This window comes from Rhipicephalus sanguineus, chromosome 5 (assembly GCF_013339695.2).
Source record: "Rhipicephalus sanguineus isolate Rsan-2018 chromosome 5, BIME_Rsan_1.4, whole genome shotgun sequence".
Lineage (NCBI taxonomy): Eukaryota > Metazoa > Arthropoda > Arachnida > Ixodida > Ixodidae > Rhipicephalus > Rhipicephalus sanguineus.
The window spans coordinates 11,838,546-11,863,880 of record NC_051180.1 but is presented as its reverse complement, the minus strand read 5'-3'; the positions used below and the strand labels follow the sequence as shown (position 1 = coordinate 11,863,880).

At 42.1% G+C, this 25,335-nt stretch overlaps 1 protein-coding gene across 2 annotated transcripts; it reads left to right on the top strand.

Annotated features, from left to right (window-relative positions):
* Positions 1-187: 187 nt before the first annotated feature.
* LOC119393216 (protein disulfide-isomerase A5) lies at positions 188-24,944 on the top strand. Of its 2 annotated transcripts, XM_037660073.2 has the most exons (23): positions 188-269; positions 767-902; positions 2,669-2,759; positions 2,841-2,906; positions 3,877-3,922; positions 4,477-4,569; positions 4,699-4,759; positions 5,141-5,208; positions 5,894-5,985; positions 6,072-6,140; positions 8,521-8,657; positions 10,511-10,578; positions 11,243-11,337; positions 12,094-12,159; positions 12,558-12,697; positions 13,887-13,957; positions 14,775-14,903; positions 15,452-15,662; positions 16,424-16,491; positions 17,459-17,553; positions 18,165-18,322; positions 20,652-20,740; positions 24,346-24,944. In XM_037660073.2, exons 1-21 carry the CDS (start codon positions 216-218, stop codon positions 18,268-18,270), a joined length of 1,962 nt encoding a protein of 653 aa, XP_037516001.1. In that variant the 5' UTR covers positions 188-215; the 3' UTR covers positions 18,271-18,322; positions 20,652-20,740; positions 24,346-24,944. The 2 variants fall into 2 exon arrangements, with proteins under 2 accessions (XP_037516001.1, XP_037516000.1); XM_037660072.2 differs by having other exon boundaries at positions 20,652-24,944.
* Positions 24,945-25,335: the final 391 nt, after the last annotated feature.

Below are 25,335 nucleotides of genomic sequence, written 5' to 3'. Positions count from 1 at the left end.
TTAGGGCAGCAGCACACCCCCTGGAATACAAATGAACTTTTTCTTTCTTGTTGCTCATAAACGTACTTCTAGTCAAATTATTGTATATTTAAATAACCTTTTTTGTGTTCATAAATAATTATGTCGCGTTTTATAACGAGACATTTAAGCCAGTTGCGCGATAAAGAACAGAGTCAGCCACAGACGAGCCAAGAAGCAGCCACATATCAAAAATCATGGCGCTATGCGTGAGGTGGCATGTGCGAGATGTTGTCTTACTACTTTGTTTTGTAAGTGTGCACGTTTACCTGCTTGTATCATGTCAGTAACAGAAGATGCTTTGCATACGTATATAATTTTTCAACGTTGAACTTTTTATGCATATTTGTTGAATGTGCCGCAGTGCCAATAGCTCTCGAGCCGGTGGATGCCGGTTATCAGTTGTCAGCTGAGCGAAGTCACTGCTAGGGTTTGCTACTGCTGTAGCGCTGTTTTGAATTCAAAACATTTAAGTGACCACGCACGCGACGTTCCAACGTTAACGCAATTTACGAGAAATTTTGCTGTATTTGTAGTAAATTTAGTGATATCGCGTTACTTTCGTTATGCCACGTAAGCTTGTCTAGTAAGTTCTTTAGGCGATTAATATTGTGCACGCATTTATATCTAGATTTTTTTCTACGACGCTTATTCGTATCGGCCGTGGTTCTAAAAAAGAGGTGACTTTTTGTGACTCGCGATAGTGCTGGGTGCAGCTGAGAGTGACTGTGCAATCGCTTCTGTTCAGGTACTAGCCTGCTGTCTTCAAATTGAAACTAAGAAGGTAAGCGGACGAGACCTCATCGAGGACGTTGTTGACATAAAGCAGCACAAGAAGCTTCTTCGCACAAAGAAGAATGTTCTTATCCTATATACGAAAAACGGTAAGCTCGAAGCGGAATGTTACATGTGAAGTTGATGCAGTGTACCGGCGCATGACTACGCCCAGTTTACGAAGGAAATTCAGTGATTATTATCATGTGTTCGTTTGTTGAGCTGTGCGTATAGTGTAACGGTTTTCTTTTTGTTTTGTTTTTTAACTTTAATGGCGCAATGTATAATCTTTGGAGATTCGAGTAATGGTTTCAAATGTTTCGTAATCGGGGATCACAGGACTGGCACTTCGAAAAATTGAATTTCGAAGGGGTCAGATTGATGAAAACTTGTAAAAACGGTAATGTGAAGCATTGCCATGAATAGTTCCGTGTCAGCTTGATTGTTTACGTGTTCACTTGCAGCACGTCGAAATATTCTGGTTCATTGGCTGTAACTTTCTGCCTCCGAGTGCGATGTCACATGTTTGATTACATTACTTTTCTGTCCTTATCATCGTGATCACTTTATCTATTTGCTTTGCCGAGCACTGTATAGCAGATTAAGATGGAAAAGTTCAGGCTTATCACTAAGCTTCTTCGTTTTTTGTCTTCTCAAACAAGAAGACTGTGCGTACATTATGAATTAGCGCTATTATTTGGAACTGGGTTTTCTGCTGCCACCACACCCTTGCGCTGTCCCCCTGCTTTTCATTGTGTGAACTGTCCTACTGCGAGCACATCATATTTCTGTAAGCCTTTGTATTACCAGCAACTCAAAATCATGTGGCACCATCTGATAATTATAAATGATGATGATCAGTTCAGTGATGCTGTTCCCTGCCATCAGAGGCACTGCTCAGTTACCATATCTAAAACCTTTTCAGCAGCCATGGTTTGCTGCTGTACGGGAGCACATAAAATAAATCTGAGTAATATAGAACAGGTAGCCTTCGCAGTGAGATTGTGAGCTCCAACTTGCATATAACGGCAGGAAATAGTAGGTATGGATTCATTATGAAAGAGGGTAGACGTGCCAACACAAGCACAGGAGAAGAGATAAGATGTTTGTGTTGTCTTTTTCTCTTCACCTGTGTCCGTGTTTGCACGCCTACCTTTTTTCATCGACCCTAAGGTCACGGGATCAAATCTTGGCCGCCGCGACCACATTTTCGATGGAGGCGAAAATGCTTGAGGCCCATGTACTTAGATTTAGGTGCTCGTTAAAGAACCCCAGGTGGTTGAAATTTCCGTATCCCTCCATTACGGCGTCCCTCATAATCATATCGTGGTTGTGGGACGTTAAACCCCAACAATTATTATTATTGCCCTCTTTCATGATGAAACCAAGTTGCATGTGCCAGAGTGAAGGCTAATCGACAGAGGTTGCACGACTTATTGCTATTCATAGTGACCGATGTTTGCACCAGCTGACGCAACCTGCCTGTCACCATAGCAGAATATTTCACGATTGGTGCTGTTCATATATGCTTGCCTTGACATCATCTTATAAATCAAGCAGATGTTCTGTTCCTCGGTGTCTGATTGGTTGAGAAGCTTTGTGGCTAGCCCAAAACAGTTGCTTTTTGACCGTTTGTGACCGGTCGGTTTGTGACCAACTTGGTTGTGCAGCCTGTGCAAGTCACCAGTGGGAATGAGCCTTAATAAATGAGACGTTCATAAAAGTATCGCCTAGTGACAAAGTAAACTTATTTGTTCTGTTTAAAAAGGGCTTCAGGAGCGCATTAAGGTTTATTGTGGCAGTTACAGTACATTATGAACACCATGGAAAGGTGGGACTGATAGCATTTATGATGAGGTGATGATTGCTTTTACAGCTAAGGAAGCTACTGAGCCACTACGAATATGCAGCGATGTTGCATTGGAACTCAAAGGCCAAGCCACTTTGGCACATGTTGACTGCTCAGGGTGTGTTTTACAATCTTCTATCTCTAGCCTCGCCATCACTTTTTGTCTTCTCACTGGGCATTTTTATTTATTTTTTTGCAGGGAGGGAAAGAAGCTTTGCAAAAAGCTTAAGGTAGCACCTGAACCGGCAGTTTTGAAACACTACAAGTAAGCCAGCAGTCTCCTATTTAGTATTCTTACAGAGCAGTATTTTTGTTCATTGCTTTACGCCTTACTGTGTGCTAGCTATTGTTGCCAGTTGTGCTGCAGAGTTTAGGCTTCCGCATCTCTCTTATATATGTCACAGATGCTGAATATATCGGTAGTTCTGCGTAGCTTCGATATGATAGTCATGTGTAGAGCCTTCAGTTTCATTTATTTATCCCAAGGGTCCAAGAAGGTGTTACATAAAAGGGGGGGGGATTACACGAGCATTGTCATATTTAGTTGAGTTTATTCAGCCTCGTGGCAGGCACATAAGAGTGAACATAGGCGTGGTTATAGTGTGAAAGGAAGTAAGCTGCATTTCACAGCTTGAATAATCCCATCACATGGAAAACAACAAAATAACAAAATTAGGGGCAGCGGAAAGCGAGAGTACCATAGTGCCGTACTTGTTCGTCTTATGGCGCAAGTAGTATATACGATTCCTTTCATTTGTTTTTCAGATGTTATTTTTTTTCTCCATTACAAAGAAACGTTTACTTTGATAAGACATTATCCTTACAAGGCAGTAGTCACACTTGCAGAAATTTCAAAGTAGATCTCAATCTAAAAAGACAGGGCGTGCAAACATGGACACAAGAAAGAAGTCGGGACACCACAAACGCCTTTCTTGTGTCCATGTTTGCACGCCCTGTCTTTTTAGAATGAATACTTACCAACTAGCTCAGCTCTCTGTTATTCTAGATCTCAATGTTGTGTGCCTTTAGGTATTGAATCTTTAACTTTATTATTCGATTCATGGTGTACGTTTTCTCTTGCCGTGGGTGTTTTATTCTCGCCACACAAATTCAGTTGCATTTAAGATTTCTTTTATTGACATTTTTTTCCATCTTCACATCTTGCTGTTGCCTTTTCGGCACTTTGATGTGCACCGCCTCAGCAATATTTTTACATACTGAACTTTGTTTTCTAGGGATGGCGAATTTCACAAGGACTATGACCGGAAGCTGACAGTCACGGTACGTTCAAGACAACTAGGCACTAGCAAAACACAGGAGGCTGCTTTGTGATGACCTAAAACTTTGCCTTATAACAGCTGATGAGCTATCCTTTTCTCTAAAGCACGACACCAGCTGATCATTGGTACTTAATTAAGTTTCTAGAAAAGAAATTGTGTGTAGAGATGAAAAACAAGATAAAATGAGGGGCATTCGTTTGCCGTGATGCGTGTATAGGTTAGCTATGTTGATTTCTTGTGGCCATTGTGTCAAGGAACCGCTCTACTTATAACATGCTTATCTCTAAAAATGCTGTGGATGCCACGTGTGGTCTTCCAGCAAGTCTCTGAAGTGGCAAGCGTACAAGAGTGGCAATGGGGGCATACCTGTCCATGGTTTGCCCTCTGGCCACAGCTGAAATTAACCTTGACACTTAGGAGTCAATTTCAGAGGGATCTTATGTGAACAACGGCTGAACTGCTCAGTGGCCTTTGTGCAGCTGCTATCCATACTGTGTAATGCTTTAAAGGCCTGTCTTAAAGATGTAAAGTCATTCGTGTCATTCTTCATTTCAGTCCATGTCTAACTTCCTAAAAGACCCCACGGGCGACATACCTTGGGAGGAGGAAGAAGACAGTGCTGATGTCTATCACATTGCTACGATTGAGGTAATCGTACTATCCACTTTGATCACTGCAAGCCTCATCAAGTTACAAGTAAAAGCCAAAAAATATTCATTTGCCAGTTAATTCTCTGTACATGTGCCAGCTGTAATTGAATGATGCTCTTTTTCCCAGGAACTGAAAAGGCTATTCCAGAAAGAAACGTCACCTGTTCTCATCATGTTCTATGCTCCTTGTATGTATAGCATAACTTTATTATTTGTGTAGTGTTCTTACATTGTTATTGACATTGTACTAGTGGTAACAATAGAGAGCCAAAAGTGATCTTCAGCACTAGAGGCTGCTGTCATTATTCTATTTGTGTGGTGCGTCGTAGTTTGGAAGTTCTTCTGCTATAAAAATTCTCATACCTTTCTCACTGCCGATTAGTCTTGAGATGTAAAATGGGTGAGCTACTTGTTGCATTGCACTTGCAGTTTCAACTTTATCGGCAGTTACAAAGCCTTTAGGCAGCCTTTGTTTCCGTTACTGTATTTGAGTAATGTGCTGCATATGTTTCCTTTTTTCTTCGCATCTGAGTATTTCAGTCACTCTGCTTTGTCCTCTCCTTCTCAAGGGTGTTCATTCTGCAAGAGACTCAAACCAGACTATGCAAAGGCTGCTACAGAACTCAAGGGTCACTCGGTGAGCTGCCTGAGCCTCTTTTCTTTTTGCACTACATTGTGCAGTAGTATATAAAATGCCATGTGTCATTTGTTTTTGATTGACAGAATAAACTGGTTTGAGACAGCTATTTAGTAAGGTGTAACATAAGCTAAGCAACAAGTAGTTGCAGCAGTGAGCGACATTGGGCCAGTTGGTGTTGCATAACGAAAGGAAAAACATCACTTATGCGACAAGGACAGAGAAGGAACGACACAGTGCATCGTGTGTCGTTCCATCTCTGTTTTTGTAATATAAGCGCTGTTTTTCGTTTCGTTAAACAAGTAAGTAGTTATGTTGACCCTTTGAGGATCGAATTATTTCACGAAATGTGACCCCCCCCCCCAAGGTTTATTACTTTTATTGAAAATTTAATATGTTCAGAGCATCCATATTTCGAAAAAAATCTACCCAAAATTTCTTACGGTGACTACAAGGTAAGAAAAAAAAATTAACATAGGTGTAGATGCATTGTTCTAGAAAATATTGCCAGCCATGCACTTGATGATGAGTACTACCTTGTCACTTGTACCTTTGCAAAGATCTTTCTCAATAGCATTTTTTATTGCTAAGAGAACTGTGCATACTGTGATTGAAAGCAGCTCTGCTGCATAGCAAGCAGTCCAGCGCCTGCGTGCACAATTTTCTCCATCATAACCCTCTGTAGGTACTGGCTGCGATGGACTTGAACAGGCCTGAAAACACAGCTATTCGTCGACACTACAACATCACTGGTTTCCCAACGCTTCTGTATTTTGTGTAAGGTTTTCATTATCCTAATATCTGAGAGCTGGTTCTTTGAACATGTTAATTTTTTTCCCTTACTTTCTCATTGTTTCAATCAGGTCTGGAACCTTAAAGCATCGCTATGAAGGTGATAACAACAAGGATGCCATTGTTAAGTTCATGAAAAAGTAAGTTGTATGTTTGCTCTTTCTTTCTTTTCAACATTAAAGGGGTACTGATACAAAATTTCGCGGCTGAGATAGCCTGCGAGATCGATTCCTGTGAACATGCATATATCATCTGCAAAATATCAACAGCGAATATAGCTTGGAAGGTATTTTAGATCAGTTTCGAAGTTTGCGTGAGCGATCGATACCCTCGCGCTATTGACACTCTCAGAGGTGACCCTCGGTGGCCCCTCTACTTCCCTCACGTGACCGCGCTGCAACACGCTATGAAGAGTCATAGCTGCCTTTTTTTTTTTTGCCGCGTTCGCTCCAGCAGCCTACTTCTTGGCTACTGCTCGCGACCCGTGCAAAAGTGCGTCACAGTCCTGTATGCTGACGTAAGCGAGCGCTGCGCCCGCTAGGTGGCGATACACTCAAACCTCATTATAAATAAGTTAAATTTTACATGAAAATAAGTTCGTTATATCCGAAAATTCGTTATAAAAGTGTATTCCTAACACTGTGTCTATTGCAAGACCATTCTTCAATTACTTCGTTATAACCGATATTTCGTTACATCCGTGTTAGTTATATCGAGCTTTGAGTGTAGTTGCACCTGGGGGCTGGTCATTTTTGAAACCGAAACTGACACTTGTCGGTAATGAGGAGCCTGTAATTAATTATCTGTCACGCACTGCAGCACACGATGTGCCTTGTTATGACTGACATGCCCCCAGCAACACATTGCAGCAAAAAAACGCGAGGCCAAAATTTTTGTGTCAATACCCCTTTTAGCAGTGTGCTTCAAGAAGACTTGTTTGCTAAATTATGGAGTTTACATTGAATAAACTTAACATTGATTATGACTATGAGTTGCTAGTCCGTGCCCGTCTTGTGTTCCTTTCTCGTCCCTGGTGTTTTTCATGCAGTTTGTCGTTAGTATGGATTATCAAATTGCCCAGCACTCAGTTCTTCTACATTATATAAACACTTGTAAAAAAATACTCTACATTGCTAGACTTTGAATGGACATAACCAGGTAAGAGAATGCTAAAGTTACCTTTCAGCTAATATGTTCCCACTGCACACCTGTTTTCTTCTCGCTAGCATTAAGGTCATGAGTAGTAGTACATCTCTCTGGGCTTTTCATTCTGGTTTCTATTTCTCTGTGCTGTCTTTTGTTTTTCTTTGAGCTTATTTGAGATTTTCTTTGTGCAAAAAGAAATCTCTTGCACATGACAAGAGAGGAAGTGCAGAGTAATCTGAAACAGTTGTCTTTGATATCGTGAAAGAAAAAACCCATGATTTTCACATCTTTAAAAAACAGCCCCGCATTTGATTACTTCCTAAATGGTTTCCGTTTAACGGCATTTTGCTTAAGCAGGAGATATTAGCAGGAATTTATCCTTTCAAGCATTTTTGTGAACCCTGCAAGGTTAGATCTCAAAAGACTGTTTTGTGGTTAAATAAAGAAGTTCTCAATGATGAGCATTGAGAGATAAGGATGCAACAAAACCAGCTCTTAGTGACAACTGATGGACTATTGAAAAGCAGGAAAGAAATACAGAAAAGCTAGAGGATTGTGTGTTATACCCCTATCAACTGGGCAAGTTAAGTGCACTTATGGGGAGTGTACTTAGGGACCCTGAGTGACTCTTTAGGCTATGCAGCGCTAAAGAGGAAAAAAGAGCACACTCGTAGTAAAAGAAAGAACTGCGACAGACTGCGAGCGCCTTTTTTTTTTTTTGAAGGTGTACATTAAAAAGGAAAAGAAAACGTCTAAAAATTGATTGTTTGGCGATTTATTATAAATAAAAAACTACCTGAATGTATTTTTTTTCTCGATGGAAAACAAAAATGTTTTTTACTGCAAGTCGATACCGGCCAAGGTGCATACCTACAGAATGCAGAACAAAACTGCGGCGTTTCATCCTGCCAGAACAGAATATGAGCGCATTCCAGTCTATTGCTAGTCCAGTGGCAACGCACTCGGTGAGCGAAGTGCATTCCTTGAACGCACTCCGACCAGAGTGTACTCTTCTGCAGTTGACATTCCCATTGCTAGGTTTAGGTTCTGCAAAGCGCATTTAAACTGAAGTGCACTCCCAGTAAGTGCACTAAACTTGACTGCTTGACTGGTGTGTCAGTTAATCCATACGTAATGCAAGTTAGAAAGTTGCTTAAGGTCAGCATTATGGGATGTGAAGGCCTTGTGGGATGTGTAGGTTTTTCTTAACGCATGGTTCTCTAGTTTTTCAATATTTTCTCTTGTTTCTCAGTAATCCTTCACTTCTCATCAAGGGCTCATGTTTCAGCGCATTTTTATTTAGCTAACAATTACTAGCTGGGTCAGCAGTCCATCCTTGTAAACTGCATTGTCCTATGTTTTTTCATGATCTAGTCCACAGCAGCAACCCAAGAAGCAAAAAGAACAAGCTTGGTCAGATGAGCCCAGTGATGTTGTTCACTTGACTGAGGAGACATTCGAGCCAACGCTGCAAAAGAATCCTTCTGTTCTTGTCATGTTCTATGCACCCTGTGAGTAATGAGCATGCTTGGTGATCCACATAAAGTTACCAAAGTTTCACGTGTTTACCAAAGCGCTGCAGCATGTAGTTTATTTTAAAGAAAGCTTGCATCAGAACCTATATTAGACTCGGCGTGCGGCCTCTTCAGAAACTGCTTCCTTCGGCCTCGTGGTTATTTCTTGCGACACTAGGAACATTTTAATTTTATCTCGATTTAAAGATGCCCATGATTCTTTGATATGTCTACTTTTTTAGCACTTTCTTTTATGTGAAAGCTTTGTGGCTGGAATGTATCAAAAATAAGTTCTGAATCTTGGGAAGTGTAGCAGATTGCCAAGTTTGATTGCTGGTTGAAGTTTAATTTGGTAAATGTACCACAGTTTTCACTTTCTAGTAGTATTCTTGAGGATTCAATACAGTTCATTTGTATTAAACTGAACTTGTTCTATATGACAGAATACTGAAGGAAGGGAATTTTTAAATGAAATTTCGAGGCTATAACAAGCCTGTTGTGGGTTTCCTTTGTATGCAAGGACATTCCACACGAAGGGTCGGACACAGCAAACGTTTAGAATATATTTTAATTCACTTCCAAAGTGTACCTAAATGCTCATTCTCCCGATCGAAACCCATCGCTAGCGCGCCAACACTGACGTAGATCTGTAGGATGGGCAACGAAAGTTGTAGTGACGTCACACCAAATCTGCTGTAGTAACGTGAGTGAGCTCCGGACCTCCGCCACTTCCGCAACGTACGTACCGGCTGTAGTGAACTAGAATATATTCTAGTTCACTATAGTACCGGCAAAGCATCGGTTGCTACATCACTCGCCGAGTTTCGATCGCTTCCTGGCTATGTGCGTCACAGCCTTGTGTGGTCACGTGACCACGCCTCCTACACTTCTACGTCACTGCCCAACCTCGGCGCCCAGAAACCGAAACCGAAAGTTGTCCAAATCAAAAGGCGATATTAAATTATTTAGCGAGAATACATGAATATTGGTGCATGCATCATGCTTCCTGGAGCTATAGGAAACGTTTACAGCAAAGAACGCGCAAGCCACAAATTTGGTGGCACCACCCCTTTAAGGGGTCGTTTTTCTTTGTTAGACACAAAATTAATTAGAACTTACAGACAAGAAAGCCAAGGAAAGTATAGGGGATCTTATTCGTAGTCATTATGATGTAAATGTGAAGAAAGTAAAGTGGATGAATAGATAACTTGCCTCTGGCAGGGACCGAACCTGCGACCTTCGAATAATGCGTCTGATGTTCTACCGACTGAGCTACAGCGGCGGTCATCCCTCCGTCCACTTTATGGAGTATATATGTGTATTTAAACCTAGGAGTGTTAGTCAGCACCGCTAGTAGCCATGACAGCGAGTGTGGAACACACTTTTTCTGGCTGCTGGATGCCTTATGATAGTATACGAGGGATTATTGGTCAGCTGCCAGCTTGTAAAAAGATCGTGTGCTTTGTGACGCCAGCAGGCAGAAAAAATGTTCCACATTCACCGTCATGGCTACTAGCGGTGCTGACTAATACTCCCAGGTTTAAATGCACATATATACCCCATAAAGTGGACGGAGGGATGACCACCGCTTTAGCTCAGTTGGTAGAGCATCGAACGCATTATTCGAAGGTCACAGGTTCGGTCCCTGCCAGCAGCAAGTAATCTTTTTGTCCACTTTACTTTTTTGACATTTACATCAAAATTACTGCAAATAACATCCCCTATACTTTCCTTGGCTTTCTTGTCTGCAAGTTCTAATTAGTGTTGTGTTTGACAGAACATCGTAACAGCTGACATTTTGTGACAGGAGCTGCTTCACTGCTTATAAGCATAATTGGCATGATCCCTAGGGTGTGGCCACTGCAAGAAGATGAAACCAGAATATGTCTCAGCAGCAGCTACTCTTAAAAGTGAAGGGGTGAGCATAGCATTTACTTCCTTCAAAATCATTTGACATGGCAGTTATAGTTAAAATGAGATACCTTAAAGTTTTTAAGTATGCTTTCTTGCGAGTTGTGATACTAGTTTATTGGTAGTAATTTATGTAATATATGTTGTTACAATTTATCTCTTAGTGCAATGTTCTGTTATGAAGCGTATGTATCATGTGCGGCACATGCTTTTCGTTTTAATGGTGACCACTGCTACCCTATTAGGCTAAATATGTTGATGAAAAAGCAAAGTTGGCATTTATGTGTTATGTTTGAAAAGATTGATAAATTGCAAATAAATTTTTAGGAGTATCTGTCAGTGGTGACCACCTACCATAAAACCTCCTCGACTAAAAGGCAATAACTTGGGAAAGCACCTGAAGTTTTTACAATTTTGTGCAGCTTGCCATACTTTGAACTTTGCCCCTACTTCTTCAAAACCCACAATTTTGCCATACAAGGGATTTTGGTTTCTTATTTTAGGTGCACACGTTTTTGATATTGCATACTTTCATTGTTGAGAGCTTAAGTTTTTGTTTACGCCTTTGGATGCTCTTACTCAACAGCTTCTATACGAAAACGTTGGTAGGTTTTGCGCCTTTTCAGTGTAACTAACGGAGTCTTGTTTGGTGCAATATGTTCTCTTGCTAGGTGGCTGGCATCCTGGCTGCTGTTGATGCTACCAAAGAAAGATCACTCGGCTCCCATTTTAACGTTAGTGGCTACCCAACTGTCAAGTACTTTGAGTAAGAGACGTACACTTGTTGCTTCAAACATTTCTAGTCACACTGCATGTAGTATCCCTCCATCACTGCCACGCAATACAACTGTCCCTGTTGAAATTCAGTTGTTCTGCATAGTTTCGCATGTGAACAGCCAAGGACCGTAAGGTTTTTGTCTTCAAAATATCACTCACTACCTTGCTGTCTCTCTCTAGTCTTATTGTTTTGTGGGAGAAAAGGAGTGCGTTCCTTTCCTTCATATCACATCACCTCAGCATCGTTTGTGCACTGCACAATCTTGGAGGTCCCATGCCCTGTCTTCTTAGTGTGCAACTTTTTTTGTTATCTTGAACAAGCAGGAATGGTGGCACATTTTTTTCCTTGTCTGTTTCAGTATCAAAAACTTTTTTTTAAGCTTTTCATGACTCAATCACTCGTATTTCAAATTTAAAGTTTAAACGGAGGCTGTTCTGTATCTACACTGTCTGAAACTAGGCATTTTACAAAGTTCAGGAGTTGCAGTTGGCCTGACAGGCAGCAAACCAGAGTATCAGGTCTACAGTTTTGCATTCTGTGAGGATTAAAGTTTTGAGTATGAGCGCAACTACACATGCAGGCTTTAAGAGCAAAGCAACTGTACACTACAAGCATTGTTTCAAAGTTGATGTATATAAGATTCAGGATGTATGAAGACAGGCTTACTCCTTTCTTTTTTTGCCCTTACAAGCTTTGTTTTATGTGAACCATTAATACTTCATTCTAAGCATGTCTATGTTTCAGAAACGGTGTCTTTGCCTACGATGTTAACCTGAGGGTGGCTTCAAAGATTGTGGAATTCATGAAAGAGTGAGTATTGTCGTTATAGCTAAAATTTTTCATTTTACTAAATTTCAAACAAAGTGTAACCCACATATCCATTTAGGGAAACAAACAAACATTTCTAAAATCATGAAATGTTTTCTGCACTGTTTTAAAAACTGTTTGAAAAATTGAAGGAAGGGCAGGCAACCATTCAATGAAACTGGGAATCTAGCAGCATGTGAAAGAAATATATTGTTTAGTGCAGATTTAAATGACAGTAGGGTAATGCTCAGCAACTAAGCAAGCTTATTTCGATATTAGGTGTTGCTGGGTGCTTTTGCTAAACTACAATGTGCTGTCAACCTGAACGTTAGCCGACACCAGTGGCAGTTCCTTTTTCAGCTGGCATTCCTGTAATGATGACGCTTGTTCTTCAAATGCAGTCCCAAGGAGCCTCCGCCGCCTCCTCCCCCCGAGCAGCCGTGGAGCCAGGTGAAGAGTGAGGTCGTCCACCTCGACGAGGAAACATTCAAGCCATTCTTAAAGCGCAAGAAGCATGCCCTGGTTATGTTCTATGCACCATGTACGTTGTACTCCATAGTGCTGAATTGGGCAAGGGTGCAGAAAAGTGTGGAACTAAATGCGTGTAAATCATGTTCTGGTCATTTCTTATTAGTAGATGTCTATTGTTGCCTTAATAGTTTTTCTTTTTGCCTGAACAAATAATTTCACTTGAACTTGAATGCACTAATATATGATGTTTGGACCCTAAAGATTATGGTTACAAGTTACGAAGAAGCCAATTTCTTCTTTGTGCTTAGTTTTTGGCTGATTACAAAACTCACTTGAGCAACTGACATCAGATTTTGTTTTTTCTTTTATATATATTACGTCTACACACTTTTCCTCCGTGCATTCCTCGACTTGGCTAGTGAACCATTATGAATTTTATAGCAGCTTGTAAAACAGTCGACATTACGGAGGTAACAACAGTTTATGCCTTATTCAAGCGTCTCAGTGTGTCCATCCTCCTCAGAAACTCCCTGTGCTGAAAGGGGCCAGTGTTGTGGCATGTCGGTGCATCTTGAGTGAAGGTGGTTGGGTGCAGGGAAAAACGGGGACAGAAGAAACCACACTGGATGCAAAAGCACTAGGACACACAGTTTTTGTGCGTCCAATGTGGCATCTTGTGTCCCCATCTTTTTGATGCTCAACCACTTTCTGTCTGTGCTGAGCTTTTGTTTTCTGAGCACGCAACAGTCAGGAACACACAGGCACATTTTCTGGCTGCACGTGACATCACATTTTCACTTGTTTTGATATAGTAGGTGACAAGCCCCTAAATGAACATTGAAGAGGAATTTGACCTTTGCTGTCACCCTTGCTCATTCTCTTTACTAGAAATAGTATTGATCAGTTATTGGGAAGCCACTGTTCATGAACTTGTAATACTGCATGGTAATTAATTTTTAGTCCTCATTTTTGCCAAGAAAGCTTGAACAGCTTTTTGTTCCTTGAGCTTATCCCCTGTCAGATAGCAAAAGTTATTGTGCTACATTTGTCGAGTGCACCGTGTTGACAGTTATTTGTAAATATCACTTTGCACAATTTAACTAGTTGAAGTGAGCAGTGAAGGTACTGCTCTCTATACTCACAAGGCCCTCTAGACCAGAAGCCAGTCACCACAGTAAAGTAGTAACTGGACCACAAGTGCTGCTACTTGTGTATAGATCACTGCAATTCATTTTTGTTCTCCCACTTTTTTAATGCAGGGTGTGTTCACTGTAAGAGAGCCAAGCCTGAATTCCAGGCAGCAGCAGAGGAGCTTAAAGATGACCCTAAGGTACAGGTTGCCTATTTAGTGGCTTCATGACTGTCTTTCTTTCTTTTTTTAATACAGAGGTATTTTATGCTTAACATTATGAACATAATTTATGCAAAAGTCTGTGGCAACTTGTTTCCAAATAATTAAAGAATTTGCATTGACACTGGAACACATTTCAATCACTGAGGATGATGAAATATTTTAAAGCAGTTTTTAATGCTGGGTATTATGCTCTAAGTTGGGCATTATTTGTTGCCATACACTTAGTGCAGTGGCTAAATATCTCGCGCAGGGTTTCTGTCATTTTTTATTTACTGCATGTTTCGATGCTTCCTCATTTCTTATCACTGCTTTTTTTTTGTATTCCTGCATGTGGTATTCTGCGCTAACAGGTTTGAAGTCACACCTGGAGTGAATTTTAAATCATTCCTTTTTTTTTTTTAATACGGCTTAAGCCTATGCATCCCGAAAAGGAGTTTCCACACAGACAAGCCTGCTTTTCAGTAAGCAATGTGTGTTTCTGTTAAAAATGGCCAAGGACGAGCTCAACTCATTCATGGTACTTCACCATTTCCTGCACTGCCATGATTGAGCTCGGCTTTGTCTCGCTACTTTGCCGTGTTCTTCTATGTGGCAGCACACCTCCCGCTGAGCAGTGAAAGAAAGAGTGAGTTGATTCACAAAGGAGAGTTAAAACTTATGACAGCATGGCGCAGAAAGGGTTAAAATGTTTAGTATGGCATGGTTTATTTGTTTTATTGCCAGGAAAGGATTGCCGTGCATGCAGGCTTGTGCATCTTCAATAGAAAATCTTAATGCTGACTTTCCATTGCAGGTGGCTCTTGCAGCAGTGGACTGCACAGAGCACAGTGGTGTCTGCAATGCCTACGATGTTGCTGGCTATCCTACATTCAAGTACTTCAGCTATCTCAAGACAGTATCTGAGTATCACAAGGGAAAGACGGTGAGTCATTTACACTTGGCAAATGTTTCTTTGCTTTTTTCCCCTTTTCAGTCTCTTGAAAGCTCCAGAGCACGATCTGCGGTGTAGGTTGTCCCCCTAGTCTCCCCCCACCGGTTGACATTTACCACATTTGGCTGCAAGCTCCATAGAAAACAAGAAAACAAAAGATTGCACAAATAAGTGGTTTACTTTCCAGCCTAGGCTTCAGGTGCAGAATTGAGAATTGCTGCCCGAAACTGACCTCTACAACACATTTCACCAGCCACTTTCAAGATGTGTGCGTAGATTACAAAGAAACTTTGATTTTTTTCACAATTGCAGTGCTTTGCACATGTTTGCCTGTATGGGAGTCTGTGTGCAGATTTTGTTCAACTTCAGAGCTTGAAAACTTGATAGTTCGGTTACATTACTAGACCCATATGCCATATACTAGGTCTATTTTACGCATACTCTATTCTTCATATGGTTCGACTGGATGTCTGTAACACCATTTAGTTTGAAGTGTGATGCACCGAGTTAACATTCTCTTCCTTTATATACACATGCAGACAGCAGATTTTGTGAGCTTCATTCGAGACCAGAGCGGCACATCAGCCGCACCCACGCCTGCAGCCACATCACCTACAACACCGAAACCAAAGCCAAAGTCTTGGTGGGATGACTTGCCTGGAAGCAACCATGTCCATTTGCTAAAATCGGGAGACTTTCAGTCGTACCTTGACAGCCAAGAATCTGTGTTGGTGATGTTTTACGCCCCATGTAAGTAGCTATCGATGCTTGTCATTTTGCTGCTGTGGAAACGTAAAACTTGCATTCGCGTAGTTGAGCCTTCCAGACAGCTTTGAGTAGCAAGAAGTATTCGACAACTGACAGCAAAGAGCCATAGAACCCTGCTGGACTACATTGAATGTAACAATCTATGCATGTACAGTTGAAAGCAAAATTTTAGATAAGCGAATATCAGTAAAAAATGTATAGCTTTCTAGCACAGCTCTGCGACGTGAAATTCAATACTTCATTTCATTAGTCAAACTCGGCACAAAGCTAGTACCTCTTGATTTCTACTGGCTTGTCCAGGCTGCAAATAAAAATATGACTTCTGCTTGCAACTGCACGTATGGCATGCTTCACTTGTGTTATACTACATGGAAAGCTTTCGATAGAAAAAAAAAAATGTGTTAAGGAAACTTATGATTTTTGCTGTTTCTTTGTTGATACATACCATGATGTGCATTAAATTGTGACAGCCATCTAGCATATAGGTTTTTAGCCTTTCGTGCGTCGATCACTTCTATTACCCTAAATTTTCGTTGACACCCTAAATTTTCGTTGACAGTTTATTCTAAAGATGTGTTACTTAAACATGAGTTCTAGCCGGAGACTTCCAAAGTTTCCAGGAAATGCAAGAATAATTTAATCACATCTAGAAGCCTCTGTTTAATAAGGTGCAAAATACGGTATGTGGGTTAGCTGTGAATGGTGCCTTGTCGATGCTTTGAACATTATTTTCATTATTTCAGGGTGCAAGTTTAGTCAAGAACTGAAGCCTACTTTTGCTGCAGCTGCTTTACGGTTGTACACCGAGCAAGTAAGTATAGCACATAGAAGGGGCTTTGCTTCCGTTTCTCTCTCTGTCTCTAGTCACTTTCTCTCCATCATATTCCAGAAATGAAGGACTCTGTCAGCAGTTGCACATTTGCGAAGGCAGTCTTCGTTTATGGGGGGAGGCAGGAGTGGGGCATGAAACTGATGAAATTGACGCTAGACATCGAGAAAGACGACTTGCTTTTCTCTCCTTGGTTTCATAACAAAATTGAAATGAAAAGCACGAATGAAGAAAGCTCTTGTGTGTAATTTCATACATGTTGGGAATGAAAGTGGTCTGTAGCTGGCTGCAAAACATGCTGTAGTTCTTAAAGTTCTCACACCAAGTATGATTTCAGATGTATAGACACTGGAAGTACAATGAAGCATTCTGCTTTGAATTTTGTTTATTGATGTGAGGCTCTGCAGGAAACTAAAGTAGGTTACAGTAGCAGTGTGAGGAAAAGCAGTGAATTTGTTGTAGGGAAGAGCAAGTGAGCAGATCAGGTGCAAGTTTTCATCTTGTGGCACAATGGAGCACGACGGTCGATGCATGCTGGAAATGGTAAAGGCTAGACATGTTAACACGTGTTGCTCGACTAACTAGTCTTCATCATTGATTAAAGAAAGCAGGAAGATCCCACTGTTAATACCCATACATAGTAACTTTTAGCACAGCAAAACGATGCAAGAAAGACGATGAGACGCAGTGCTACTCTCAACTGAACATTTGAGGGTAACAGTGTGTCCTGTTGTCTTTCTTGTGTCGTTTTGTTGCGCTAAAAGTTACTATGGACAAGCATCAACTAGCCCGTCAACACAGTGTGTTAGTACTACCTACCTTCTGTCAGTTCACGAACTAGTGAAGCAACAGCCTTCAGTTTCTTCTTACTATTCTGCCTTGTGCCTTTCATACTTTTGTCAATATTATTTACACTTCCTGAAGTGACCGTTGTCTTCGCCTTATCAAGGTACCAGGCAAGCTAGCAGCAGTTGACGCATCAGAAGAGAAGACCCTCGCTTCCAAGTGGAAAGTAAACAGCCTTCCCGCACTCAAGTATTACAGGTAACAGGTCACTTCAAACTGCCACAGTGCTGTGCTACACGTGCAGTCCGTAACTCATTACAAAAAAAAAGGAATAATAGTTTTCAACATGCACTGACACATAGCAAATTGTAGTTAAATAGTTCATCTGTTCACTTCAGGCAATGTAAAAGTAATAAGTACAGAAACATTTGTAATGTTCAATTGTGAAATTTGGAGCAACCATGGAAAAAAATATAGACAAGGTAAATCAGTTGCGCTTTTGTTGGCTTGTGGCATTACAAAAATCTTTTAAGACTTAAAATCCAGCCAAACCGTACAGCTCTTAAAAAGTGCAGTCTTCGTAACATTAAATTATTAATTTACGACTAAAACATTTACTGAATCGCCTTTCAGTCGGAAAGCATGCTGGTCTAGCTGGGCATATTAAGCTATGCCGCAACCCCCTGACCAGCACAATTTAGGCACCAACTCGTTTACTTAAAAAAAAAAAAAGCAACTAACAGCCACGAAAGTTAACCTGTTAGTTGAATGTTGATGTGCACATCGTGTGCTTACATATTTAGCACATATAATTACCTTGTATTTTGCATTTACATTTATAGAAATGTTTTCTTTTTTTCCTTTACAAGGCAAGGAAAGTTTGTTGCCGACTATGACAAAGGAAAGAACACCGTTGAGGACCTGGTTGCATATCTTAAGAGTCCTCCAGTTGCAGCCAAGAAAACCGAGCTATGAGATGACACTGCGTCAACGTCGCCTGTCATAACTTTGGCCAGGCTGTCTAAAGGTAACCCTCTGCTTACTATAAATATTTTCCCAAGTTCTGCTTTTGTGACTTAGTCAGTATGATGATGATGATGATGCAAACTCTATTTGGGTCCAGAGAAGACGCAGGGGAGACCCCATGCCACCCGGCTAGTCAGTATCTTCTTTTAGGGGCGAAGCTCCTTATGCCGTGGGTCTGTCCATCCTCCGTTTGTTTGTAGCGTTGTAGTAGCCACCTCTAGCTCGTGAGAAGCGCGAGTTCTGGTATGCAGTAGAAGAAGAAGACGACGTTGACAAGTGACACTCTTGTGCGTGTTCGCCTGTGTGGCGTTCTTTCTTTTTTACTACGTCTCGTATTTTCAATGACACCCGAAGACAACATTTCAGAAGTAACGAGCCATGAGGCTCCCTCTTGTAACGCTTTCTCTTTAGCTCGAAGCCGCCAGATGGAAGACAAGGCTGCGGAACGGAGGGCACGGAAGGCGGCGGCAGCGCGCGCTCGCAGACAGAATCCTGAGGTGAGAGCCCGTGAGGCCGAAGCTGCACGTCGACGCCGCAAAGCGGATTCCGCCGTTCGAGCCCGCGAAGCCGAAGCTGCTTGACAAGCTGCACGGCTGTGGCGAGAAGACCCTGCCGTTCGAGCCCGCGAAGCCGAAGCTACTCGACAAGCTGCACGGCTGCGGCGCGAAGACCCCGCCGTTCGAGCCCGCAAGGCCGAAGCTGCTCGACAAGCTGCACGGCTGCGGCGCGAAGACCCTGCCGTTCGAGCCCGCGAAGCCGAAGCTGCTCGACAAGCTGCACGGCTGCGGCGCGAAGACCCTGCCGTTCGAGCCCGCGAAGCCGAAGCTGCTGGACAAGCTGCACGGCTGCGGCGCGAAGACCCTGCCGTTCGAGCCCGCGAGGCCGAAGCTGCTCGACAAGCTGCACGGCTGCGGCGCGAAGACCCCGCCGTTCGAGCCCGCAAGGCCGAAGCTGCTCGACAAGCTGCTCGACAAGCTGCACGGCTGCGGCGAGAAGACCCTGCCGTTCGAGCCCGCGAGGCCGAAGCTGCTCGACAAGCTGCACGGCTGCGGCGCGAAGACCCCGCCGTTCGAGCTTGCGAGGCCGAAGCTGCTCCACAAGCTGCACGGATGCGGAGCGAAGACCCCGCCGTTCGAGCCCGCGAGGCCGAAGCTGCACGGCTGCAGCACGAATCGGATCTTCAAAATGTGAAGGACCGTGAAGCGGCGAGAAAGCGCACATGCCGGCAGGCAGAGCCCGAGGCTGTGCGAGCACGTGAAGTGGCTGCAAAACGCATCAGGCGGGCTCTGCCCGAAGGCGCCGACGCGCGCTTCCAGCGAGACTTCCTTGATAACAGTTTCGGCCATAGTTGCGGTTTATGCAACAGATTGTGGTTCTCAAGCAATCTAGTCACAATATCTTCCATCAAGAAGGACCACGCTCGTGCCAATGCCATCGCCGTGCTGCAGCGCGAGTTCGCTTCGCCCCACTCATCATCATTCACCACGTGGATATGCTGTGATTTTTTTTACCATCGTCATGGCTGTGATCACATTGTCCTTCATTTGTTTTGTGCTGTTGACTTGACTCAGCTTTAGCTTTCCTGAGCGCTTGTGTTGCGTTCTTCTTTCTTTGTCTCTGTCGTCGGGGCGCACTCTCCAGTAGCGATGAATGCATACCAACTCGCCCAGTTTTCTGCTTTGTTATCAGCTTTAGCGTGGTGCATGACGGTTTCCTTGGTCTTTGATTGTCATAATGACAAATACTTTTGCTTCAACTGTACTACAAACTTTATGATTACTGTAAATTTAGGTGCCCACCATCACACTGTTCAGAAGAGCATATGAGCAGTTTTTGTCCTTTTGTACCGTCCGAAGTGGCAGCCACAAATTGTATATTGGTATCAATTAAGAAAGGGAAAGTGACAACCACCCATTTGTAACACGAAGCTACGAGTCGCAAGGCGTTGGTCCCGGGTTCAAATCCCCGGACCAGGACGAATTTTTCAGCAACTAAGAAGCATTCTTCCTGAGAAATCCGTATGGATTTCCTTGTGGCCTTGTGCTACACATGGGTGGTTGTCTACTCTCCCCTTTCTTAACCCTTCCGCCACCTTGTGGGATTCCGCAGAACTGATTTGCAATTGGTATGAATTGTTTAAAAACTGAAAATATTCCAAAAACGTACTTTTCAAGCCTTTCATTGGCAGTTCGTCAGCATTCTTGTTTTTCCTTCAGCACTTTACAGTTGAAAGGGGTAGAAGCTCGTTGAGAAGACATGCACATCGTAATTCTATAACTACTTGGGTCTTATATGAACGTAATATCCTCTCCTTTCTCTTTTCCATTCAGCTCAGTGCTGCAGCAACATTTCCTGTTCTCATCCGCGCCTTGTATCATCCAGGAGGCCATGTTTGTCACGTACAGAAGGTGTCTTGGAGGTTCGTACAAAAATGCAAGTTAATTCTGGCAGAAATGCAGTTTTAAGCTGAAAATATCTGTTGAATGCCTCTGCATCTTGTACCCTGAGAATACGAAACCTGTCAGAAAATTTAGATTTGTTACCACGCTAGTGGTTTGTCTGTTACCTCTAGGCATTGGCTGTTTAATACATAAGCTAACTCGTACTCAAGTATGTATTGTACATTTTGAGCAGCACTTTTGTGTGATAGCAACAACCATCATCACCCTGAAATTCGCTTAGCTGCAACTTTTTTGAGAGCTTTGCATTGAATGAAGTGATTTGGAATTTGTCACTCACGTAGCATAGAAAAATACAGCACAGTGGGTGTATAACTTTCTGTATGTGTGAAGTGCTCATCATTCATTCAGGAGGCCTTTAATGGTTGTGCACAAGTGCAACTAACTCATGTTTGAGGCCCCTGGTTCACCTAATTGCTTGTCAGCAGGTATTATTTCAGCCTAGTTTAACTGCATATATGTCATCATTTTTACGCAAGCACGAATTGAATCGGTGCAAGAGAATAACTGCAAGGGACTAGTAAATCAAGTTGTTACAGCGTACTTAAAGCTAAAAGGAAGTGGTAGGGATGCAGCTGAGCACGTCTTTTTGTTAATGTCAGTCCTTAATTCTTATTTTACTTTAGTTCACTTGTGCCTACTACAGCAAATAGGCTTTATGCATATTTATTGCTTGGAAATAACTGTCCTTGCATGATAACTGGAAGCATTTCCTGTGGTGTAGTAAACTTAATATTTTCAATGAAGGCGCATGCATCTTTGCCCAGTGTCATGGCTGTTGATATACAGTATTCTCCTCCGATCAAACTTACAGTGTATTTGGGGCAGTGCTCGCTTACAGGAAATGCATTTGCATGGGCTTGGGTAACCAATGATCTCTTTGTCTGTTACCTCAGCAGAACTATACATAACTAGGCTTAAAGCAAGCAAGCCTTTCTCTTCTGGAAAAAAAAATAATTGAGAAGTATAGCATGAACCTAGTGCTTGACAATTGTCAGGGAACCTATGTAGAGCTGTTTCACGATGCAGTGCAGATTGAAAGTCCGCACGAAGCTGGAACTGCAGACTTCTACTGAGTGGCCTGATAAAAAAAGCTAAATGCTGCCAAATCGCACATCTTTTAAGTTCCATACTATGCAGTCTGTCAAATTCAAGTCAGTATATTTTTCCTGCAAGGATAGCCCCAGTTTGAAGTGCCAAATATTGGTTAGCAGTGCCAGTACTACGTATTAGAAGCCAGTGGCACGTAAGTTGTATTCCTAACCCACTACATGGAAACAGCTCCATCACATCATCGCGTATATCTGTGAGGCAGTAGATACGCATACTTCTTCACAGTGACCATCATTGGGTGCTCTCGCCATGGCATATATCATGGCTGCTCATGGTTCAGTAATGGTGCTGTAATGCATTGTGGTTTAAGATTGCATGGTGTGTCTTAGAAATGATTTCATTCGTGCATGTTCCTGTCTGCATTTCAGCGTGCATTCCAGTAAGCTGGTTTCTCTTGTCACTTTGTTTTTTCTGCTTCTCATTTGGTGTTGAGCAGCTTGTTCATGTCTTGCCACATTTAATTCAGTGCAGTACCAGGCACACAATGGCACCTGTTTTCAATTGCACATGTCTGTAGCAATGTTTTTGCTCTTTCGGTGCTGTAATGTCCAAATGCAGTTTGTTTGGATGATCAAAATATTTTATTTTCATAAGATGTTCCTCTCTTCTTTTTCTGCAATGTTTCTCCATGTTCTCTCTTTCATACGTTTTTCAAAGGTGTCCATCATCTGGCAAGACCTTTATGCTTGCCCAAAGTTAGCTTCTCTCCTTTAGTTGGCATCTACCAGGGGCGTAGCAGGGGGGGGGGGTCAAACCTTCCCCCTATCGAAATTTTTCAATTTTGCTTGCGTGTATATACACGCACACATACAAATGCACGCACGAGCATACATAAAGTATGGTTGAACCCTCCCCTAAAAAAATTTCTGGCTACACCCCTGGCGTCTACCATTCACAAAGAATACACGCACACACGAGCAGCCAGACTCGTGTATTTGTGGTTTGAGGCTTATTTCAATGTTTGCAGACATATCAAATGAAATCATTGATAAAGTTGCCCTAATTAGAACGTGGTTTTTCTGATTTATATTAAAACGTCAAAGCAGAAATGTTTGTGTCATTTTTAATGCATATTGAAGGGCCCCTCACCCAGCCCTGTTGTAAAATTTTGATTACACATTGGGACTTGCGAGGTGCTGTCTGTGTGGGTGTTGTCTCAATATCTTCTTAAAATCTATTCATCATTGGACTAAAAGAAATAAACTGCGCTGTTGACCTGCCTTCAGGAGGCTAGCATCCACGAGCACTGCACTCTCTGGACTGCCGTAGTCGAGGGAGCATGTGATGTTCACGTACATGGCAAGCCCCACCGCTCTTTTTTTTTCTTCTCTTTATGTTTTCGCTTTGCAATGCATGCATTGTGGGCTCCCCCATTGAATGAAGAACGGAATTCACGGGCTGCCTCCTTTGAGAAGGATGGTGCACAACCTCTTGCTTTAAATTTACACTGTTTTTGCAAAATGTGATGCATCACATTTTGCAGGCACAATCGCAACCAACCCGTCAGCATGCCACGCTTGTTTACTCGCAATGCCCGAACCTGGTGAGGGGCCCTTTAAGACAAGATGCCATAACATTGGTCACGTGGATTCAATTATGTGTGCAAACTGGCGATGTTGCTCGTGAGCCTAGACAGGGTGGCAGACTGTGTAGAAGCTTTTAGCAATGGTTGATGCTCCGCTATCAACCGATTTTGGCTGTTGCAAACAGGCCATCATTCATGTTGTAGCTGAATGTTAGCGGTTATGAATATGTAGTACATGAAGAGTTAGGTTAGAAAATAGTTAGGCAGCCTTGTTAGTCTTCCAAATCAGTAGTGCAGATTTGAATCTGCAGTTCTTTATAATTTTAATATTAAAAAAAAAAAAGAAACTTATTCTCCTGTAATACACAAGTATGATACTAAACTATGATACTGCTTAAATTGAAAAAGCTGCCCAGGCAGCCTCTCCCAACGAAAGTATAATACTCCTTTTTTATTTGTGTGTAATATCTTTGTGGATAGTGTTTTCTGAAACTTGCTTTCTTCTTAATGTAGTTGTATGTGTGGTGCAACTATTAGCCGGTGTCTTGTGCCTGTCTGTGTTTCACTTGCTGCGTTGGAAGGAGAGTGTTGTTGCTTACAATGCTGGCTTTACGTGAAGCCTGTATAAGTGGACATTGTAAATGCAAAGTATGTCTCACATGCAGTGTACTTGTGATGTTATGAAACCAGTGCCTTCTACTCAATCATTTCAGTAGATGTCAGTGTAATGCAGGTAAGCAGTGGCAATGTGAAAGAATTCCTAGGCAGCCCCTGGCTATATTTCTTGGATGTCCTTCGTGCTTTGCTCAGCCACAATAGTATGAAATGTGTGTCAATTGCTGCGTTGTTGTGGAAACTGGCTTATCAAGTTGTTTAGTGTGTCGACAGCTGTCTTCAATCCCCGTGTTTTCTGCAGTCGTTGTGCAGGAGGCAACATTGAAAAAAAAGGGGGGGGTAGCGTTAAAAAAATGTTGCTCATCTGCTGGTAACCAGCATCTTCAAAGCATTCAGGAAGTCTTTCTAGGTTTCTGACCTTGTGGTTGTACACCGTACTGTGTGAACAAATTTGTTTGCAGTTGGTTATCATTGCTGTATAAGACCTGTTTATATATCACCTTATGTTATGGAATCGTTTATCATTGGTACCCTCGTATGTCACCACTAAACGACATTCATGACGTGTCCAAGAGTTTACTGCAGTGAAGCTAACTCAACGTGTTCTTATGACTTCGGTTTTGCTAGGCATAAATGTTTTACTCCTTCTGCTGCTGCACAAATTGATGCCCCATTTGTTATGTGTGCTTTGTAGAATGCTTGTTGGGTAGTTTTATCTGCCTAAGTCTACGCTTCCGATTTTTTATCACTGGGTTAACTGCTGTTGTTTCAAAATTTTTGTTTGTGAAGTTTTCAAGGATTGTGTGAGTACATTTTCACTATGAATGCATCAAAATGCTGTTCTTACCCTGTATTTTGCCACTGCAGGGTTTCAAACCATGAGGGCTTTAATAAAGTTTACAAATTTATGACTCCTTCTGTATGTTCCTAACTCTTCTTCTTAGTCGCGTTGTGCTAACATCAAAAGTTCATTTAGAGTGAGGCAGTGAGAGTTTTCATGCTGACAGCTACTCTCTAAAAGCAGTTTGCACCCTTTGGGAGCCTTTTTGTCTAACAGCAATTATTGGCTCACTTGCGTATCCTTTCTTGAAAGGTGTACACTTGCCACTTTTCTATCAAGAATGCTATGTCACATTGATTACGTGCACAGTGTTCATGATGTGAAAACACTGGGCACACACTGTTGAAGCAATGAAAGGCATGCAAGATGGAGGACAGTTGTTGTGGGGCAAATAGATGGTGCAAAGAGCAGAACTGTGGTGTATAGACTATACTATTATCTCTGACCTCTGTTCACACAAC